This window comes from Cetorhinus maximus, chromosome 3, assembly GCF_964194155.1.
Source record: "Cetorhinus maximus chromosome 3, sCetMax3.hap1.1, whole genome shotgun sequence".
NCBI lineage: Eukaryota > Metazoa > Chordata > Chondrichthyes > Lamniformes > Cetorhinidae > Cetorhinus > Cetorhinus maximus.
Genome location: NC_135881.1, coordinates 143692084 through 143716174, shown reverse-complemented (window position 1 = coordinate 143716174; position 24091 = coordinate 143692084). Strand labels below are relative to the sequence as shown.

General features: G+C 42.0%; 1 protein-coding gene across 1 annotated transcript in view; it reads left to right on the top strand.

The window, feature by feature from the left end:
• Positions 1 to 10501: 10501 nt before the first annotated feature.
• LOC144678948 (vacuolar protein sorting-associated protein 4B-like) overlaps positions 10502 to 24091 on the top strand; it is a 46556-nt gene continuing 32966 nt past the window's right edge. Inside the window, exons 1-2 of the mRNA XM_078539070.1 lie at positions 10502 to 11480; positions 23158 to 23269. Of these exons, the coding sequence (XP_078395196.1) occupies positions 11172 to 11480; positions 23158 to 23269 (421 nt within the window). The 5' untranslated portion in view covers positions 10502 to 11171. The remainder of the gene's footprint in view (positions 11481 to 23157; positions 23270 to 24091) is intronic.

The window sequence follows — 24091 nt, the reverse complement described above, 5'->3', positions numbered from 1 at the left end:
AGGGCGTTTGCGCTGACCACTGCTGCCACTGCCTCCCAAGCTGGGTTGGTGACATTGCTACCCATCCTGCAGCCAGGACAGGGGTAGAGCAAGTCCCGTTGGGCCTCCATGGCATCCAGCAGTCACTCGAGGGACCCATCATTGAAGCGGGGGGGCTGCAGTCTTTTTGCCTTTGCTGGCCATGTCTCCCGGACAGCGGTGGTGAGCTGGTGGCGATGAGTGCTTTGCTGGTGCCTTTTATAGATGGTGGCCGGGGTGTTGGCGAGCGAGTGAATGAGAGCCCGCCCACCATGGAAGCGGCATGTTTCCCAGGAATGCATAAATAATGAGGCGGGCTCGGTAAGATATGGCGTGAATACCCGCCATTTTTGTCGGCGGGTAGGATTCCATTTTACCTGCCTTAGTGCAATTCTGGGAAAATTCCATCTGTAGAGTCCACACTGTGAGCAGCATATACAGCATACTAATTTGAGAAAAGTTCAAGTAAATTGCCATTTCATCAGGGAGGAATGTTAGGACTCCTACATACATACAAACGCATGAATTAAGAGCAGGAGTAGGCCACTTGGCTCCTTTTGAGCCTACTCTGCCATTTGATAAGATCATGGCCAAGCTGATTGTGGTCTCAACTATACTTTCCTGTCTACTCCCTATAACCTTTGATTTCTTTGTCAATTAATAATCTACCTAACTCAACCTTAAAAATATCCAATGATCCTGCTTCCACTACTCACTGGTGAAGAGAATTCCACGGCCTAACAACCCCCTGTGAAAGAGAGAAAAATTATCCTCTTCTCTGTCTTAAATGGGAGACCCTTTATTTTCAAACTATGTCTCTTAGTTCTAGTCTGTCCCACATCCCACAAGGGGAAACATCCTTTCAGCATCCACCCTGTCAAGTTCCCTTTGGATCTTATATGTTTCAATAAGATCATCTCTCATTCTTCCAATGGATAGAGGCCCAACCTATCCAACCTTTCCTCATAAGATAACCCCTTCACCCCAGGAATCAGTCAAGTGAACCTTCTCTGAACTGCTAATGCAATTATATCCTTTCTCAAGTAAGGATACCATAATTGTACACGGTACTCTAGATGTGGTCTCACCAACTATAGCAAACTTCCCTGCTGGACAATGGGAATAGAAGAGGTAAAACGGCAACTGTTGCATCCCCTGCGCTTGAACTGGAAGCTGCTGTGGGAAGGGGAGGCGTGTTGGGGATGATAGAAGAGTGGACCAGGGTGTTGCAGTCCCATCAGAATGCTGAAAGAGGAGGAGAGGGGAAGATGTGCTTAATGATGCCATCACCAGGCTCTACATTCCATGGATCATCTGCCATTTCCACCACTTCCGCACCAGCCTTTCCATTATAATAAATTTCTCTAATATCCTCTTCCAGCTGAAACCTCCCATTCCTGTCTCCTTTACATGACAATGTAACCTTCAAATAGTGCAACCAAAACTAGAAACAATGTTCTAGCTACAGTATAACTAATAATTTGTATACATATTACCTCTAATACTATTGTCTCCAATTATAAAATTTATGAATTTTTTGCCTATTTGTGCTTCCAATTTTAGTGCATCTGAACCCCAAAATCTCTGTTTTTCTACCCATTTCGAAATGTTATCATTTACTATCTATTTTCTTCCAAAATCTATCACCTCACATTTCCCTGCATTAAATTGAATTTTGCTGTGCATCTACCAAATCTACTAACCTGCCTAAGTCCTCCTGAAGTCACTTACAGGCTTTTTCACAATCAGCCATGTTTCATGCTTTTCTCTTTTTCAGGTGTCAAGGATCATAAGCCTCAATGTTTCTTGGATACCAATGTCCAATCACTTCCTCCAAATGAAATATGTTGATATGGGAATTTGTATTGGTTGTAGCTATGCCATCCTTTCAGTGGGATATGTGGAACATTCCTTGCTTTAAAAATGTCAAATTGAATATGCAATTCCAGCCTTGGTCACATTGCAACCACATTATACCATACCTGTCTTTCTCAGGTCCCCTCCCTCACATTCTTCAGGTAAATTGATGACTGCATCAATGCTGTTTCCTGTTCTTGTCCTGAACTGGAAAATTGCATTAACCTTTCTTACAATTTCCACCTCGCCTTCAAAAGCCCCATCTCCAACTCTTCCCTTCACTGTTTCAACTTCGCTGTCACCATTTCTTAGGATAGGCTTTCAACTAATATCCGCTATAAACCTACATCTACCTTGACGACATTTCCTCCCACACTGCTTCCTAAAAGGATTCCATTCCATTCTCCCAATTTCTCTGTCTCCATCATGACTGTTATGATGAGGCAACTTTCCAAACCAATCATTGTGATTTGAATTTCTTTTTCCTCAGCCAAGGATTCCATTCCACTGTGGTTGACAGGTCCCTGGACTGTCTCCTTTTCATTTCCAATGCTTCTGCTATTATCCGTTCCCCTTTTTCCTGGAGCCATGATAGGGTTTCCCTTGTCCACGCCTTCTTCTTTCCCCCAACCCTTTCACTGCCTTTATACTTGCCAGTCCAATATATTGATAAAACCCATCATGCTGGCGGACATCACTGTTTATAACCTCCAGTCAAAAAACCCATTAACCATTACTACCTGTTTCCTGCCCTTGAACCAACTTCCTATCCATGCTTCCCACAAGTTCTTTAATATCACATGCTTTAAATTTATCAACAAGGCTCCAGTGCAACAACTTATAAAATAGAATGCACATACACAATTTTCTTTATCAATATGTTGTTAGTTTCATTAAGAAACCTATTAAATTTGTAAGACGTTACGTAGAATGAGTTTTAAATTAAAACAGTGATTCCCAAACCTCTTTCCCAGTGTGACCCCATTTTAATGCTTCAGACTTGGTGTGACCCCGGGGTGAAAATTTGGGGGTGTTACAAGAGTTGTTGAGCGGAGAGGGCGGAGGTTTCAGTTGTTGAGCGATGGGGGGGTGGGGAGGAGGAGGAGTTAAGCATACCCCATCTACCACTCCTTCACCCACCAAACTTTCCCTCCTTCACCCCCATCTCACCCTTCACCTGTCCTCCTTCACCCCCATCTCCCTCTCCTTAACTCATGTCTCCCCCTCACCCCCATCTTCACGCCCATCTTCACTACCTTCACCTCCCATCACTCATTACTCCCCTCTTTCATCCCCATCTCTCCCTCTTTGACCCCCCCCCCCACTCCCCCCCATATCCACCTCCTTCACCCCCCCATCTCCTTCTCACCCTCCCTCATTCCTCTCATGGGGGCAAGTTGACAAAAAGGCTGTGTTTCTCCAAAAAAATCCCGTACCCATTCACAGGTTTTGTTTGAAACAGCAGTCGGGCCTTGGAGAGCTGTCCTTTCGGCCATACCCACCAGTAGAATAACACAAGAATTTAAAGGGGCCATGGAGCTGCTAGCATTCAGTCTGAGCTCCACAACAGCTACTGCTGCCTCAGAGTTCATGACCCAAAAATCTTGTCTCGTGACCCCTATTGGGTAGCGACCCTCAGTTTGGGAAGCCTTGAATTAGAATATATATTATTTACACGCATTGGGTTCAGCTACAGAGTAAAGCAGCCTCAATAATGGTGTATTCCTCAATTAGAAAGCATGAATTTTGAGTCCATGTGCTCATTATCACTTTCAGAATTCACTGCCTGTTGCATGCTTCCATCAATCTGTTCTGATGATGCTCCCTTACTCACCTGTGCTTCCAATACATGTTCCTTTTCCCTCAACACAGGATTCCGATCCATTGGCCAGAATTTTAAATCCCGCACATGCCCGAACCTAACGGGTATAAAATCACACAAGATGACGTCCGGCGAGCGTCCCAACGTCACCGCGCACTTGCACGATATTTCATGTGATGGCATTCGGAAGAGCGCCCACCGACAAATTAGCAAGCAATTAAGCTCATTAACGGCCCAACTGTAAGCGATTTTTCGTGGCCTACCTTATGCCTGGCAGACAGGTCAATTGGCCAAGTGGCCTTTACATTTTTGAAACCTCATCCAAGGGCGGGATGAAATCTCTGTTAGCATATAAAATAAAATGAAATATCTGGGGACAGTACTTTTATGAGGTATGCTTTCAGGTGCTTGATTGTGTTGCATTGACATTTTTTGCAGCATTTCTGTGTTTTATTTTATTATTTGGAGTCTGCAGCTCCCTGAGGCATCTGCCTGCCTTCAGGGAGCTCACCAGCACCCGCGGTGACGTCGGCACCAGCCCTCTTCCTGCCCCCGCTGGCAGTGCTGAGCCTTTCTCAGGGCACGTTTCACGCTGGCTGGCTGTTAATTGGCCAGCCAGCATGAAATCGCAGTCGGGGGCCGGTCGCCGTCAGAGGAGCGCTTCCCGTCTGCTCCCGGGCCCACCGATCACACGCGCCAGCGAGCGTAAAATTCAGGCCATTGTGTTTGACAGGGCCTATGACCATGAGCACCCCATATCCCACAATTCTGCCTTCAACCCTGTACTGTGGAAAGCCTAGAGGAGTATAGAAAGTACAGGGGTGAAGTAAAAAAGGAAATTAGGAAAGCAGAGAGAGGATATGAAAATACATCGGCAGGTAAAATCAAAGAAAACCCAAAGATGTTTTACTCGTACATTAAGAGCAAGAGAATAACTAAGGAAAGGGTGAGGCCTATCAGAAATGTACATAGTAACAGTGCAGTAGATGTTGTCTACATGGATTTTAGTAAGGCATTTGACAAGGTCCCACATGGCAGACTGGTCAGAAAAATGAGATCCCATGGGATACAGGGGAAAGTGGCAAGATGGATCCAAAATTGGCTCAACGACAGGAAACAAAGCGTCTTGGTCAATGGATGTTTTTGCGAATGGAAAGTGGTTTCCAGTGGCATTCCATAGGGCTCAATGTTCGGTTCCTTGCTATTTGTTGTACATATTAATGAGTTGGACCTTAAATGTTTGGGGCATGATTGAGAAACTTGCAGATGAGGCAAAAATTGGCCATGTAATTGACAGTGAAGAGGATAGCTGTTGACTCCAGAAAGATATCAATGATTGAGTGGGCGGAAAAGTGGCAAATGGAATTCAATCTGGAAAAGTGTGAGGTAATACATTTGGGGAAGGCAAACAAAGCAAGGGAATACTCAATAAACAGGAGGACATTGTTGAGGTTGAGGAAGTGAGATACCTTGGAATGTATGTCCACAGGTCCCTGAAGGTAGCAGGACAGGTAGATAATGTGGTAAAGAAAGCACATGGAATGCTTTCCTTTATTGGATGAGGTACTGAATACAAGACCAGGGATGTAATGATGGAACCATTTAAAATGCTGATTATGCCACAGGTGGAATTTTGTGTACAGTTCTGGTCACCACATTACAGGAAGGACATAATTGCTCTGGAGAGAGTACAGAAGGGATTTACAAGGATGTTGCCAGGGCTAGAAAATTGCAGCTATGAGGAGAGATTGGCTGGGGTTGTTTTCCTTGGAACAGAGGAGGCTGAGGGATGTCCTAATTGAGGTGTACAAAATTATGAGGGGCCTAAATAGGATAGACAGGAAAAATTTGTTTCCCCTAGCTGAGGGGTCAATTACCAGGGGCATAGATTTAAGGCGATTGGTAGAAGGATTAGAGGGGACATGAGGAAAAACTTTCTCATCTAGTGGGTGGTGGACATCTGGAATTCATTGCCTGAATTGGTGGTTGAGGCTGAAACGCTCAACTCATTTAAAAGGTACCTGGATCTGCACCTGATGTGCTGTAACCTACAAGGCTACTGACCAGGTGCTGGAAAGTGGTATTAAAAATGAGTGGCTAGTTTCTTTTTTTCTCTTTTTTTGGCCGGTGCCAATGGGCTGAATGGCCTCTTTCTGCACTGTAACTTTTCTATGGTTCCCCTCTCGTCCAGAATCATGCTAGAGTCCCCTTACCTTGCACATCATACCAAGGTGATTCACAGCAACCACGCCTGCAGTTAGCATCTGCAGCTCAAGGAATTTTGGCTCAGAGTCAATGAGTTGAAGTCTGAACTTTGAACATTGTGATGTATCAGGGAGGGAGAAAGTTAACTGGATACATTGTTCCAGGAGGCAGTCAGACCATTTACGTTAAGCACGTCAAGTTTGGACTGTAATTAGGGACAGGAGGATGTGACTACTAGTGAGGAAGGTATGGAGATCCAGAAGGCAGCACTGGAGGAATCTCAGCCCTTCCACTTGTCCAATAGCCAAGAGGTTCTTGCAGCCTGTGTGAATGACAGCAAGTTCTGCAAGGAGGATGAGCAAACTGACCACAGCACCATGGTACAGGAGCCATTCAAATTGGGCAGTAAAAAGGAATGTAGTAGTGTTGGGGACAGAACAGTTCAGCAAATCAATGCTGTTCTCTGCAGCCAAGCATGAGTCCCAAAGGTTGTGTTGCCTGCCCAGTGCCATGGCTAACGACTTCTCCTTGGGGCTGGAAAGGAACCTGGAGTGGTGGGGGAAATATACCGTTGTCATGGTGTATGTAGGCACCAAGGACATAGGTAGGACTAAGAAACAGGTTCTGCTGGGGGAATATGAGCAGCTAGGGACTAATTTTAAAAAGCAGAGCAACAAAAAGTCACAATCTTTGGATTACTACCTGAACTATGAGCAAATTAGTATAGAGTCAATAATATCAGAGAACTGAATGTGTGGCTCAAAGATTGATGTGAGAGAAGTGTGTTTTAATTCATGGGGCACTGGCAAGTACTGGAGAAAGAGAGAGTTGTTTTGTTGGGACAAGTTTCACTTGAACGGTGCTGGGACACTGTCCTGGCTAATCAATTAACTAGACCCGTAGATAGGACTTTACACTAAATATTAGGAGACTGGGGAAATTTAGAAAGTTGAAGAGAAAGGACAAGGCAATAGTACAGGGGAGCAATGTGAGTAATAATAACCAAAGTGTGACCAGAAGGGATAAAGTGTACAAAGATGAGTGCATCAGTAAATAGGATCAGAGAGGGAAAATGGTAAAAAGCCAGAATTAATGGCTCTTTATCCAAATACACGTAGCATTTGTAACATGGTAGATGAATTAACTGTACAAATAGAAATAAATGGGTATGGTATAAGTGGTTACAATGTGATGAAGGCTGGAACTGCATATTCAATTTGACATCTTTAAAGGATAAGAAGAAAGGAAAAGGAGGTAAGACAAAAACACCTGTACCCAACTGAACTGGTTTATTAATTTTAGTTTACGCAAATGGCCTCAAGAGAGTGCTGTTACACTCTTTGCCTTTAATGAAAAAGTTACAAAATGTTCAAATTCTGTACAACTTACATGTATTTCTTGTTTTTAATTTATTTACAAATCCAACTTAACCACTGGTTTCCTATTCCTAACAGGATATTGCCTTTCTTGATCCAAACTTTCAAAACTTGGGGAAGGACCTTGACCGATTTTGGCCTGAGGCTGAGAAGTTTTCTCCAACAAAGATTGATTTTTTTCCCCCTTAACCTTCAATTGAATTTTCCACTTCATCAGACATGTCTGTCTGACTCTGACCTGGATCTGAACTGGTTTCAGGCACCACTTGTGTTGGAGTAACTATTAGTAGACTACTTTTATCTCAACTGTCCAATTCACCCGGCTCATGTGTTTCTTCCCAACTCCCTTCTTCCTCATGAACCTCCGAATGTAGAACATAATCTATACATACAAACCTAACCTTTCCACTTCAAAACATCTTATATGTGCGAGGACCACACTTTCATGACTCTTCCTGGTGGTCACTTTAACCACTTATGATGACCTTAACCTTCTGGTTTAACTTCAGACTTCTTTCTCGCACTCAATCTCTATCATGACTCTCTTTCTGTCTTGTTTCTCTTCTACTAACTGTGCTAAATGTTGATTCAGCAATGAAAACCTCATTATAGGCTATCTTCTAGGAAACAATTCAGCTGGTGTTCTGCCAGTAGTAGTGTGAGGTGTGTTACAATAAATAAACAAAACATTTTGCTACTTTGATTCAATGACAACTGATGTTTGTTCCAATTTGTATCTAGCATTTTCTTAACAAGTACATGCTTAAAAAATTGTACTGTGCATTCTGCTGCTTTGTTTGAAGTAGGATGGTATGGTGGAACTCTAGTATGTTTTACCCTGTTCATTCTTGTGAATTTTACAACTTCTTCTGAACAAAACTGAGGTCTGTTGTCAGACACAATTTCCTCTGGGAACCCATATGCAGCAAACAAACTACACAAAACATCTAGAGTTTTGCTAGCTGTTGTGTGATTCATTGGAAATCCCTCAACTCACTTTGAACGGCTATATATCACAATTAATAACTGCTTCCCTTCAAATCCTGCAAAATCTATGTGCAGCCACTGCCACACTCTAGCTGGCTATTTCCACAGTTGTACAGGTACTGATGCTGACCTCTTTTCTACTGCTTGACATGCTCTACGCTGTTTCACTGTATGTCCTTATCTAACCCTGGCTACCAAAGATATCTATTCACTAGACTCTTTGTCAAGCTCATCTCTAAGTGTTTATCGTGACGATCACATAACAAGTACTATCTGTACCTTTCAGGAATTACAGCTTTGGTTCCCCACATAACACAATCTTTCTAGTCAATGGCATTTCCAGGATGCTGATGGAGGCAGATTTAGTGATGGTATTGCTGTTGAATGTCAAAGTGAGTTCGTTAGGCTTTCCCTTTGTTGGAGATTGGCATTGCCTGACACCTTTATACCATGAATATTACTTGCTACTTATCAGCCCAAGCCTGAATGTTGTCCAGGGCTGCTTATGGACATGGATTGCTTCAGTATCTGAGGAATCACGAATTTTACTGAACATTGTGCAAAATCAGTGAATATCCCCATTTCTGACTATATGACGGAGGGAAGGTCATTGATCAAGCAACTGAAGATGATTTGGCCCAGGATACCACCCTGAGGAACTCCTGCAGCAATGACCTGGGGCTGAGATGATTGGCCTCCAATTGGGGTAATTTCAACCAGTGGAAAGTTTTCCCCTTGATTCCAATTGCCGACAATTTTACTAGTGTTTCTTGATGTCACACTCGGTCAAATGCTGCCTTGATGTCAAGGGCAGTCACTCTCACCTTACCTCTGGAATTTAGCTCTTTTGTCCATGTTTGGACCAAGGCTGGATTGATGGCTGGAGCCAAGTGGTCTCAAACTGAGGACCATTGAACAGGTATTGCTGAGTAAGTGCCACTTGATTGTACTGTCAACCTTCCATCATTTTGCTGATGATTAAGAGTAAACAGTTGGGGCGGGAATAGGCACGATTGGGTTTCTCCTGCTTTTTGTGGATAGGACATACCTGGGCAATGTTCCACATTTTCGGGTAGATGCCGGTAGAGAACAGCTTGGCTAGGAATTTGGCTAGTTCTGGAGCACAAATCTTCAGTGCTACATTTGGGATGTTGTCAAGCCCTCTAGCCTTTGTTGTATTCAGTGACTGCAGCTGTTTCTTGATATCACGTGGAATGAATGAATTAATTAAATTGGTAGAAGACTGGCATATGTAATGCTGGGGACCTCAGGAGGAGACTGAGATGGATCATCCACTCTGCACTTCTGGATGAAGATATTGCATGTGCTTCAGTCTTGTCATTTGCACTGATGTGCAGTGCTCTGCCATCATTGAGAATGGGGAAGTTTGTGGGATCTCCTGATGGAGTTAGTTGTTTTAACTTTCCACCACTATTTACAGCTGGATGTGGCAGGACTCTAGAACATTGATCAGATCCGTTGGCTGTGAGTTCACTTAGCCCTGTCTATAACATATGCTGGTTGTGAAATTGCATATCTTTGTTTTAGCATGCTGCTTCTGCTGTTTAGCGTACATGTAGTCCTATGTAGTAGCTTCATTAGGTTGGAATCTCATTTTTAGGTCTGCTGTTGCTACTCCTGGCATTCTCTACTCCACTATTTATTTTGAATTTTGCTACAGTTGTACAGGGCACTGGGAAGACCATATCTGAAGTACTGTGTACAGTTTTGGTCTCTTATTTAAGAAGCACTCTACAAGCACTCCTTGAGAGTGTGGTGGAAGCAGATTCAATTAAAGCTTCAAAGAGAATTGGATAATTAATGGAAGAGAAAAAATTGCAGGGTTACAGGGAGAAGGGTCTAGATGAATTGCTCTCGCAGAGAGCTGACACAGACACAATGGGCCAAATACCTCCCTCTGCCCTGTAGCTATTCTATATTAATTAATTGAATTGAAGTTCTCCCAACTGCTGCGATGGAATTTGAATTCATGTTTCCAGAGAATAAATCCCTTTGGATTACTAACCCAGCAACATTACCTTGGTTGTATGATGTGGCTGCATGCCACTGTAAATGTAAAGGTGCTTGGCAGAGCAAGGGTTAATGTGGGATTGGAGAATAGCACCACCCACGGTATGATGTATAGTGTCACATGATGTTAGACTGAGAGAACAGTCTAGAGAGAATACTCTGGAACAAGCCAGCATGGAGGTAACAGCACCATGCATGATCGTAACCTGGGATTTGTAAATAATTAAAGGTTACTAATAAATGGTTCATGTTTAGATATACAAGTCTTAAGATCTCATAATTGAGACATATAAAGAACTCATATTACAACAACCACTATACTACTATCTCTACTTGTATGAGAAGGTTCAGGCTTGAAGGCGTCATCCAAGACTTGAGGAAAAAAATCTAGTCTGACACTCCAGTGCAGAACCGAGGGAACACTGCACTGTTGGAGGTGCCATATTTTGTTTGAGACCTTGTATTCCCTCTCAGGTGGATCTAAAAGATCTCATAGGACTATTTTGAACAGCATAGCAATTATCCAGATCCTGCACAATATCTATCCCTCTATCAACATCACAAAAACATTATCTGGTCATTATCATTGTTTGTGGGAATATGTTGTGTGCAAATTGGTTGACACTATTGCTACATTAGAACAGTGACTACACTTCAAAAGTACTTCATTAGCTCTAAATTGCTTTAAGGTGGTCATGAAGGACAACATATAATTGCAAACTTTTTTTTGTCTCTTATTATTTCCTTCCCTCATCTCTTTCCATGCACCTATATTTGCTTTAAAAATTGTTAAATCTCTACTTCTAGTTCTGATGAAAGGCCAATTGACCTGAAACGTGAAGTCTGATCCTCTGTCCACAGATGGTCCCTTGCCTATGTATTTTCTTTCTATCTCAGCCTTTCCACTGCCCCACAGGAGATGCTGTAGCTCTGGAGACAAAGGGAGTCCCTGCACATTCATAGTGCGCCGGCGCCAAGCTCGCGGGAGGGGACTTGCTGCAGGAACTGCGTCACCATCATGGCGGCCAGCGGGCGGAAGTGAGGTATGTTTTGCGTTGCCGCTGGAGGCGGAAGCAGTGTCGGTGAGGGAAAGCAGCTTGGAACCGGGGCTTCGGGATTTCCTTCCAGCTCCCGCTCGACCACTCATCACAAGGCAGATGGCTGCCAACAGTAACAACTTGCAGGTAAACACTGTTGCTGAGGCCGATGGACGCGGTGGGGCGGGGGGAGCGGTGCTGAGCTTCTCCTCCCCGGACTCCCCCCAGCAGCTCCTGAGCTTGTAGGGATGGGGGAGTCGGTGGCGGCTGTGGGTCCAGAAATCTGGTGTCAACAGCCTATAGAGTGAGATTGAAATAAAGGTTTAAACAGCCGGTGTGTGGTCTGAACAGGGAGAAGGAAGGAAACTGCAGCCGGAATTTCACATGACGTGACTGTTAAAGGGCAGGGTAGCAGGAAAAGGGAAAGGTGAATAGGGAAGAAACTCTAGAGTAACCGCCGGCCCCTCCCATAAAACCCTAACACTCACCGATAGAGATTGTAAAACATCCAAGCCTCCAGTTCTTTGAAGCAGTGCGAAACCCAAAAGCTGAGTGCATTGTGTGTGTTACTTCTCTTTTGAGCAGGAATAAGATATTTATTCTCTAAAGCATTCACGTTTGGAATGGGATAGGAAATGAAGACTTTAAAAGAAAAGGCAGTATTCATGAGAAAAGCACGGCCTTGGCGAACCTCCATTTATTTACATAACTGACAATTGGTGATTAGTTGAAATACAAATAGTTCCTAATACCAACAGAGCCAAGGAGAGAAATCCCTGGGTCCTGGTGCTTCTGTTTCTGGGCCCCTTATTCCTCCCCCTCCCAAAAACCCTCAGTCATGCGTAATATTTTTTCTCCTTTCAACATTCACCAAGCAATCAGAGGAAGGTTGAAGTAAAATGATACACATTGTGGGCATCTGGTTACAAATATTGCCCGATATATCTGCAGCATGGGACATTAATATTAAGAACAGCAACGAAACAATATAGTGCTTGTGCGTGCCTATAGGTGATCCCACCATGACCATTAAGCAAACCTGAGTACAAATTTTACTTTAACAGCATCGTGCAATATTATTAATTTAATAAGAAAATATTCTATTATTTATAACACTGCAGATGATAACACTGATTTTAGTGATTGCCTCAGCTCACATTAACATGTTCTGCACATTGCACCTTATGGACATGGTGACAGTAAATTCATATTTTGGGGAAATCTTCAATACTTGCAACCCAGATAAACTGCATAGGATATTTTCCATTATGAAGAAGAAATAGTAGACTTTCTCCTGCCTGGGTGCAGGATATTCAATATAATTATTTCATGGAAGGGGCATAATTGGAGTCTGATTTGTCAGTAATCTCTCAGGGTAGAAAGATCGATTGACTCCTGAGCAACAAAGTAGAATGATTGAACAACATAGGTCTTCACGCCCAGTGAGCAGCATTGGAGTTCTTGGGTGTCTCTGCGCAGCACAACTGAAGAGGCCAGAGGACAAAGACTGGCTCGCAATTGTATCTGTTTTCTTGGTCAGTAAGTCTGAAGACTCTGCTGCTTCTCATTACAATATACTTTCGAAATCTACCATACAACACAACTTTATCACAATATTTCAATACCTCAAACTCATAAAAGCACCAAGGTAGAGTGGGTAATAAGTAGACAAAAGGACAATATTGAATTCAAGGGAAAAGACTCTTTAGCATAGTGAATCAGTAATCTGTTTTACACTGCACAATGAGCCCATTATGCACTCCTGTCCTGGCAATTTCACCTCTAAGTCTGCTCACAGTAAACTTTCATTAGCAACAAAATAAACAGAACTCCAGCCATGATTGCACCCTCTTCAAGATAATTACGAATGACAAAGGCCATCTAGCCCAGCTCATCTCCATCCATCCAAATGACACATGAACATACCTACATATTAGGAGCAGGAGTAAACCATTCGGCCCCGCAAGCCTGCTCCGCCATTTGGTAATATTCCTACATTATACCAAGGACTACAACTCAAGTACTTAATTGGCTATGAAGCAATTTGATACATCGTGAAAAGTGCTGTATAAATTTAGGTTTGTCTTTCTTTCTTACACCTGCATCCAGTAGGCAGTGACTGTAGCAATGGTAAAATTGGAGGCCCAATGCTGATTCTCTAAGGATAATTAATCAGAGTAATCAACTGATGTTAGGTAAGTGGCTACAAAGAAATCACCACATTTATGCAACAATTCAACCCTGTCTTCTCTGGAGCCAACCCTCAAGAAACAATGAATGACATCTGCCCCTTTTATACTCATGGCGCTAGCCCCAGGATTTGCCGATAAAACAGCAGCTCAGAAAAAATGTACATTGAATTATTGATTTGAATTTTTCAGAGAAGATTGATACATGGTGCAAAAATTCAGTAAGACCTTAATTCAAGGACTGGATTCCCCCAGAAGCTGTCATACAAATTATATTGTACGCTATGAATTTACAACCTATCTGGGGTGAACCTAGGATAGAGTAGAGATTTGTAAAACCTTTCTTTAAGCAATCTCCTAGTGTCAAATAGGGATTTAATTCCCAGACTTTGCAAGAGTAATACAATGGTCAACTCCCTGTTTTGCATCACTTCTGGCTTTTAGTTTCTAACATTTATTTTGATAAGGCCCAAGATTCTCAAGTCTCTGCTACATCAACATGTTAAGATCCAGCTGAAGTTACCACTGGACAAGCCTGATCCCAGGGTGGAATCTAGCTTGATAGATCCTAACTTTTATTTATTTGTTTAGATATGTGAAGAGGGCTATTGAAAAAAAGTCACCAGAGTCAGCTCATGAACTTTTAACAAAGAATAGAACATTTATTAAACAAGAAAAGATGAACTATTACAATACTCCTTCAGCCACAACTATACCGTTACAGATATACACAGATTTGTAAGGTTAACATAAGTTACAAAAGCTAACTTATACTCTAATGTTCACAGTAAGTACATAGTCCATGTAACCCAATTGGCAACCTGTGGTCAGATAGACCGCACTCTGAAACCAAATGACAGATGTCAACTCAAACAGATGCTATGGATCTCTCCTCAGCTGCTCCCAGATGCTGGTCACACAGTGAGCCAACCGGTCTCACCGAACTCTGTCTTTGACATGAGGATTTCCAATCTTGTCTCTCCAAGAACTCGCTTTGGAATCTTCTACCACACTGATGCTTTTTTTCTCAGATGCCTTCCACAAGGGTTCATCTCCAGGGCTTCCTGCTGTTCCTCTTGCCTGGGTCACAGCATACATTTAAGCTGTCTTCCACGCACTCTTTCACTGACTCAGCCATCAACTGTACCTCTGCTTCAGATGCCCCTAGCAAAGGGTTACAGACCTTCACTTGTCTCTTTGGACCTCCTTTCTGACTTCTCGAGCCTTTATCTCTTTAAACCTGAAGCTTGGAGCCTTTCTCTGACCCCCACTCTTAACTTCACTTAGGACCTTTTCCTAGGTTCCTGTCCTTCCTTTGACCAGAAGGTCTGCTGGAGGCTTTCTCCTGCTCCACTCCCCTGGATTTTGGGGCCTTTTCTTTAGCCTCGGACTGGCTATCTGTCCGCTTTGCTCCAGTCTCTCCTGGCAGCTACTTTCAAAACCAACTGAACTCGAACAGCTCCCAAATCAAATTGCTGTTTCTAGTTTCTTCTATGTGTGTCTGTGGGAGGGACCTGCCTCTCTGCACCCCTGTTGCTAGGCAACAGCCCAGTTTCTCTACTCTTGTTTTTTAACTTAGCTGCAACAATCGTAAAACTCTCATTAGAATTGCAGGCACCTTTTAAAGTGAAATTAAAACTCAACTTGGCTTTTTCTTAACACACAGATACAGAAATACAAATCAAACTTAAACCTTAAAGCTAAAACTCATTCTTAACACCCTCACACACCAATTTAACTCAGTTAAGCTATCTTTATTTCTTAACAAACACAGCATGCCATCAGAATTGTGCCTATTTTAGGGCATAATGAAAATTTAGACTACTATTTATATGCTGGTTTAAAATCAAAAGACAATTTTGAGAAGTGTACAGTATTTAATTTTGTGGCACTAAACCTGAAAAAGTGACCCCACCCCACTTGCCCTACACTGTCCCACCACCGTCCCCTCCAAATGTGGTCCAACCAGCAGTTTTAAGCGAACATCCCGATAAGGCTTCTCTCTCCAGTATTGTTATATACGGTGTGCCTGCTCCCTATACTAAGAGCTCCATCTGTAGCAAATTTTTATATTTCGTATGTACCATATGACTAGGAGCAGAAGTAGGCCATTCGACCCATCAATCCTGCTCTGCCATTCAATAAGATCCTGGCTGATCTGTTTGTGTTTTGAATTCGACATTCCCATCCACCTCTGATAACCTTTTCCCTTGCCTAACGAGTCTATCTACAACAAAAACAAAAATATCTGGAAAAACTCAGCAGGTCTGACAGTATCTGCGGAGAGGAATACAGTTGACGTTTTGAGCCCATATGACCCTTCGTCATATGGACTCGAAACGTCAACTGCATACCTTTCCGCAGATGCTGTCAGACCTGCTGAGTTTTTACAGGTATTTTTGTTTTTGTTGTAGATTTCCAGCATCCGCAGTATTTTCCTTTTATCTTAGTCTATCTACCCCTGCCTTAAAAATATTCAGTGACCCCACCTTCGGAGGCAGAGTTCCAAAGTGTCTCAACTGTCTGAGAAAAAGATTCCTCTCATCTCTGTCCCAAAAGTGCAACCCCTAATTTTAAAACAGTGCCCCCTAGTTCTGGACTCACCCTCAAGAGGAAACATGCTTTCAACTTCCTCCTTGTCAATACCGTTCAGGACCTTTTATACTTCTATCAAGTCACCCCTCATTCTTCTAAACTCCAGTGGAAACCTAACCTTTCCTTATGAGCCAGCCTGCTGATTCCAGGTATCAATCTAGCAAACCGCCTCCAATGCATACATCCTTCCTTAAATAAGGAGACCAAAACTGTGCACAGTATTCAAGGTGGGGTCTCACCAATGCCCTTTATAACTGAAGCATAATATCCTCACTTTTATAAAAGCAAAATACTGCGGATACTGGAAATCTGAAACAAAAACAGAAAATGTTGGAAAAACTCAGCAGGTCTAACGGCATCTGTGGAGAGAAAAAAAGAGTTAACGTTTTGAGTCCGTATGCCTCTATCCTTATGTTCAATCCCTCTTGTAATAAAGTATAGCATTCTATTAGCTTTAATTATTTGCTGTACCTGCATACTAACTTTTTCTGACACGTGTGCTAGAACACCTAGATTCCTCTTGACCTTGGAATTCTGCAGCCATTCTCCTTCTAAGTAATACTCTGCCTTTTCATTCTTCCTGCCAAAGTGAACGACTTCACGTTTTCCCACATTATACTCCATTTGTCAGATTTTTGCCCACTCACTCAACCTATCTATATGCTTATTTCCTCTTCACAACATACTTTCCCACCTGTCTTTTTGTCATCTGCAAATTTAGCTACCATGCCTTCACTCCCCTCATCTAAGTCATTGATGTAAATTGTAAAAAGTTGAGGCCCCAGCACAAACCCCTGCTCGACTCCACTTGTCACATCCTGCCAATCAGAAAAAGACCCATTTATGCATGCTTTGTTTACTGCCAGCCAGCCAATCTCCTATCCATGCTAATGTGTTACTCCCTACACCATGAGCTTTTATTTTCCGCAATAACCTTTGATGCAGCACCTTATCAAATGCCTTCTGGATATCCAAGGCTACATGCTCCCTTTTATCCACAGCACATGTTACTCCTTCAATGAACTCCAATAAATTGTTTAAACATGATCTCCCTTTCACAAAGCCATGCTGACTCTTGCAGATTCCTTTGAGTTTCTCTAAGTGCCAAGCTATAACCTCTTTAATGATCGATTCTAACACCTTCCCCATGACAGATGTAAAGCTAACTGACCTATAGTTTCCTGTTTTATGCCTCCCTCCCTTCTTGAATAGAGGGTTATATTTGTTACTTTCCAGTCTGATGGAACCTTTCCAGAATCTAGGGAATTTTAGAAAATTAACACCAACACATCTGCTACCTCATTAGCCACCACTTTTAAGACTCTAATATGATGCCCACCAGGACCCGGAGACTTGTCAACCCGCAGCTCCATCAGCGTACTCAGTAAGGCTTTCCTAGTGATTGTAATTTCACAAAGTTCTCCTCTTCATTCCACCTCCTGATTTACAGCTATTACTGGAATGTTTTGTATCCTCTATAGTGAAGACAGAAGCAAAATATTTGTTCATTTCACCCACCATTTCTTTATTTACTATTAACTCCCCACTGTCACTCTCAAGAGGACCAACACTCAAACTCTTTTCCTTTTTAAATGCCTGTAGAAACTCTTGCTATCTGTTTTTACGTTTCTAGCTAGCTTCCTCTAATACTCTTAATTTCTTTGTCCTGATTAACCTTTCAGTCATTCTCTGTTGTTCTTTATATTCTGGCCATCATCTGTCCTGCCACTCATCTTTGTGCAGTTATGTTTTTCCCTTAAGTTTAATGCTTTCCTTAACTTCTTTAGTTAACCATGGATGGTGGGTCCTCCCTTTAGAATTTTTCTTTATAGTAGGAATATACTTATTCTGAGTGTGCTGAAAAATCCCCTTAAATGCCTGCCACTGCTTCCCTATTGATCTATCACCTAGCCTAGTATCCCAGTTCACATCAGCTAGCTCAGTTTTCATGCCCACATAGTTAGCCTTATTTAAGTTTAAAATACTAGTCTTAGACCTACTCTTCTGTCCCTCAAACTGGAAGTAAAATTCAACCCTATTGTGGTTGCTGCTACCTAGCGGTGCCTTTACCCTGAGGTCATTAATTAATCCTGTCACATTACACAGTACCAAGTCAAAAAGAACCTGCTCTGGTTGGTTCCAGAACGTGCTGTTCTGAAAAAAAACTACCTTGAAAGCATTCTATGAACCCATCAAGGCTACTACTGCCAATCTAATTTTTCCAGTTCAGATGTAGATTAAAATTACCCACGGTTATTGCTGTCCCTTCATCACAGCACCCAATATTTCTGTTTGTATACTTTGTCCTACATTGTGGTCACTGTTCGTGAGCCTGTAGACCACTCCCACGAGTGACGACTTTCCCCTACTATTTCTCATCTCCACCCAAACCGATAATACCTCCTGATCTCCTGTACCAAGGTCATCTCTAACTATTGCACCAGTGCCATCCTTGGTCAACCGTGCTACCCCCCCACCTTTACCTCGCTTCTTATTTTTCTTGAATGTCATATATTCAGGACCCAATCCTTGTCATTCTGCAGCCACGTCTTTGTAATGGCTATCAGATATTTACTTCAGTGTGCGCTATCAATTCATTTGCTTGGCTATGAATGCTAGGCGCACTCAGATACAGAGCCTTTTGTTTTGTCTTTGTTATCTTTGTAACATCTAGTCTTGACTGTTGATGTATTCTTAGGTTTTATCTCTGTCCCTTCCTGCTGTTCTATGACCCTCATTCCCCATAATACTATTATGGTGTCCTGCCTTTAATCTACCCCTTGATTTGCCACATCTACCCAAGCTTGATCCCTCACCACCCCCACCCCCTCTTTGTTTAGTTTAAAGCCCTCTCCACTTCCCTAGTTATGTGATTCGCAAGAACACATATCCCAGAACGGTTCAGGTGTAGAGGGTACTAATGGTACACCCCCCACTTTGCCCAGTGGTGCCAGTGCCCCGTGAACCAGAAGCCACTTCTCCCACACCAATCTTTAAGCCATGCATCCATCTCTCTAATCTTATTTGCCCTATGCCAATTTGCACGTGGTTTAGGTAATAATGCAGAATTTATTACCTTTGAGGTTCTGCTTAATTTGGTATTAGCTTCTCATACTGACTATGCCGAACCTCCTTCCTTGTCCTGCCTATGTCGTTGGTATCTACACAAACCACGATGACTGGATCCACCCCCTCCCACTGCAAGTTCCTCTCCAGAGGAGACGATGGAGTCATGGTCTTGTTGCTAGGTTAGTAATCCAGAGACCCAGGGTAATGCTCTGGTGACCTGGGATAGAATATCACCACTGTCAGATGGTGGATTTGAATTCAATAAAAAACTTGGAATTAAAAGTCCATTGATGACCATGAAACCCATTGTCGATTGTTGTAAAAACCCATCTGGTTCACTAATGCCCTTTAAGGAAGGAAATCTGCCATCCTTATCTGGTCTGGCCTACATGTGACTCCAGACCCACAGCAATGTGGTTGACTTTTAACTGCCTTCTGAACAAGGGCAGTTAGGGATGGGCAATAAATGCTGGCCTAGCCAGTGATACCCACATCGCATGAATGAATTAAAAAAAAGTCCTGAGCAGATGTCCCAAACCCTGGCACTGGGCAGGCAACACAGCCTTCTGGGCTCTCATTCCTTGTAGCAGAGAACATTGTCAACCCCCCTCACTATACTGTCCCCTACCACCAACACATTCCTTGAATGGCTTCCTGTATCATGGTGCCATGGCCAGCCTGCTCATCCACCTTGCAGACCTTGCTTTTGTCCACACGGTTTGTGAGCACCTCAGACCTTTTTGACAATTGCAAAGTCTGAGATTCCTCCACTACTGTCTGCTCAGTCTCATTACCTGTCTCTCTCACACTTACATCCTCCTCTCCCTCACTGCTGACTGAAACAAACTACCCAATTCTAAGAGGCGTGACCATCTTCTGGAACAAAGTGATGTTACACAGCACTTGCAGTCTGGCTTCCAGATCAGTAATCCTGATCCGGCATTCCTCTAGCTGCTTATACTTTCTGTAAACGTGTTTGTCATGGATCACCGTGGCGTCCAGAAGCACCCACATTCTACAGCTGCAACATAACACCTGTCCTGCCATTGTTACTTATGTTATTTAGTTAACTTAATTTCATTACTCAATTAACTTAGAATAATTTGAATGTATACCACACCTCTTTCCACGTGCTGAATTCCCACATGAGCCTAATTCACTACTCACTTAGTCTCTATCTCACTCTCGCATAGTCACCTGTCTCCTCACGCGCCCCTTACTGATCCTCGCACGTCCCTTACTGGTACTAAAGGAGACAGTTATCCCCTTTCCCCTGCTCTTTCCTTTTAACACTGCAATTTTTTCCATCTCAAGTATTTATTTAATTTCCTTTTGAAAGTTATCATCATCTGTCACCCTTTCAGGCAGTGCATTCCAGGACCTAACGACTGCAAGTGTTAAATATGACCAGGCTTATTCTATACCTCCACATTAGAATAAAATAATGAAATGGAGCCTGTTAAGGCAGCAGTTAACTTATGAATTCTACCCTGCACAGTAGGTGAAAGAGCCATTATTCTTCAGAACATTTGGCTATTTCCATATTTCTATCGTTTCATCTGTCATTCTAGCTCACTCTCAACTTGAGTTGGGAGATCTTGGATTCAAGCCCGCTTCAGGACTTTACACGATTTTGACAAATACTTCAGTGCAGAACTGAGGAAGTTGTAATGTTTTGAGGTTCTATCTGCTTCATTCAGGTGAATGTAAAAGATTCTGCCAATATTCACCCCTTAACTAATATCACCAAAATAGCTGTTTTTTGGAAATGTCATGTTGTAACCGGTTGCCATATTTGCATATAAAGCAATAGCAACTGCACTTTAAAAGCTATCCATTGGTAGCGAAGTGTTTTGGGACATCCTGAAAGGTGCTATATGAATGTAATATAATGTCTTTTTTTTTGCTTAAATTTAAATTTAATTTATATATATATATTTTTATTCCCCCCCACACAGAGCTATCTGTCCCTGGTTTCTATGTAGTTTTTCACAGAGCTGACCCTTGTTCTGCTATTAACACATCTTGCTCTTACCTTTATGCCACTATCAGCACCTTTTAGTCTTTGCCACTACCGTTAATACTCCCTTTGTCTTGTGTCTATAAATCTTTGTCAATCACTCCTTAGCTCCCACCTATACCTCACCACCTATCTTGTTGCACCTGCTCTGCTCCCTCTTAAACAGAATAAAATCCATCACATTTCTACTTCTCTCTAGCTCTGATGAAGAGTCATACGGACTCGAAATGTTAACTCTGTTTCTCTCCCCATAGATGCTGTCGGACCTGCTGAGCTTTTCCAGCATTTTTTGCTTTTATTTCATTCTTTCCAATACATTTCTTGTCCAAATAGTTAACCAGTTCCTCAGCTAAAATTAGTTGACATAGATTTTAAAATTCTTGCTAGAAGGCAGTTCCAGAGACTCATTATTTGAGGTGTGGGGAGCAAAATACCTTGCAGTCTCTCATCTCATTTTACATCATTGTGTTGTAACGAAAATGGTCTATTTTATATGCTTATTTTAGGACTTTGACTCCCAGCTGTTTGGCAACCAATATTTCATGTGAAGGGTGAAATTCATAGAAAAATATAAAGTGTTGTGCAAATTTTAAAAATGGTTAGCATATATACTGAGTGAGCAGAGCTATTGACTGCTTAACATGTCCAATCACACTGGAGCAACAGTCAAAAGGGCAGACAAACTAATGTTGCATAAACCTAAACCTGTCCTGCAAAAACTATTATACATTAGACAACTTTGGTCCCTGAGACCCAAGAGAGAAATTCAACCTCTGGAGTTGATGCCAGAAGATTGAGATTGATTTCTACAACAGAGAACTGAGTTATGAGGAACTAATGTAAACATTTAAAGATTTTGGTTTGGAAGGGTGGCTGCTCATAGGGGTTTTGAGAAGTATCCATAATAAAAGATAATTCGGAAAATTACAAACTAAACCATGAAGTGGAACAGGAGAGTCAAGGTTAAAGTTTAGGCCTGATGTCAGGACGATCTTCTTCAGTGAACAATATGTTTAGTAATGGAATTCCAGGTAGGATAGTAGAGGGTGTCAATTAGGGGTTTGTGACTGCAGATGTACACTTTTGTTAGACTTAGTCACTTCATTCATACTGTGATGTTTAAGCCTCAGTGGCCACTTCATACCCATATTGCTCTGTAACTTACCTCCCTTTCTCACTTAAGTAATCTGAGATTCACTTCACCCTTGATCAGTTCCCTACATAATTCAATCATTTCATTTATCCCAATGTTCAGGGATGCCATCAATGGTTCCTTCTGCATAGGCATAGCATTGAAACTAACTTGGTTGAAATCAGAAGTGGCATACTTTGTGACTTTTTAGTGTTCATAACCCAATTGCCATTCTGATTTAGTGGTTATTCTTCCACCATTGAGGATTGGAAACCACATACTGACAGATAATTATCCACTAAACTGAAGTACAACAAAAAGGGTTCTCTGTACAAACCCTGGACTTACTGCATTTAACTAGATATAGCATAAGCAAAGACCCACTCCAGGTCAAAAGGACTGAGGACTCATTCAGGGATGGTCTTCGATGCCGACCCCAAAGAAAATGCATTGTGTACAAACTCAAAAAGATAATGCGTCCAGAAAGCCTGTTCAAAAGCTGGTATTTTATAAAAATGTGTTGGTCATTCTCTCCAAGTAATGTATAGAATGCCCCATGGTGGATTTGGGTGTCATTCTGATTGGAATAACCAAAATGGGTTGAATACCTTCTTTGCTATCATGAACATGTGACTAAATTTCAAGTTACTTGCCTAGTGGTTTTGGATATAGTTTTAATACTTATAGTAATCCCTCATCAAAATCCTGGATTCATAATCTTTCAATCTTTGGCAGCTTAATTTATTTTAACTTTTAGTTAAAGATTAAACTTTAGGATTCAGTGATGATAATTATTTAAAACTTTGTTTTTCTTTATAGAAAGGTATAGACCTTGCAAGCAAAGCAGCTCAAGAAGATAAGGGAGGAAACTATGAAGAAGCCCTACGGTTATACCAATGTGCAGTGCAATACTTTTTGCATGTTGTTAAATGTAAGCAATTTAAACAAAGGACCACTGTCCATTACATTTTGCTGCAGTTTCTTTCCAAGTTTTTTTTTCTATTAGCATATCTATGAAGCTCCAAACCAAAGTAAAATAATTTTTAAAAAGAAAAGCACAAAACTCCCCCTTAATTTTTAAAGAATAGTATTGGTCATTAAGTCCATTGTTGATGGTTATGACTTGCTTTATAATCATTTACAGATTTGCTCTGTTTAAAGAACCTCCAAAATGGATGAAGTGGAACAGATTGTTAACTTCATGCTAATGTATTAAAGAAAGCAATAAGATGCAATTCTGAGGGGAATGAATGTGCACTTTAATCATTAATTCTGCTTTTACACTATACAAGAGTGTTGCCATCTGAAGATAAACCTAAGATAAAAGCAAAAAAGTGCGGATGCTGGAAATCCAAAATAAAAACAAAAACGCCTGGAAAAACTCAGCAGGTCTGGCAGCATCTGCGGAGAGGAGCACAGTTAACGTTTCGAGTCCGAATGACCCTTCAACAGAACTAAGTAAAAATAGAAGAGAGGTGAAATATAAGCTGGTTTAAGGGAGGGTGTGACAGGTAGAGCTGGATAGAGGGCCAGTGATAGATGGAGATAATCAAAAGATGTCACAGACAAAAGGACAAAGAGATGTTGAAGGTGGTGATATTATCTAAGGAATGTGCTAATTAAGGGTAGAAAGCAGGACAAGCAAGGTACAGATAGCCCTAGTGGGGTGGGGTGGGGTGAAGGAATCAAAAAAGGCTAAAAGTTAGAGATAAAACAATGGATGGAAATACATTTAAAAATAATGGAAGTAGGT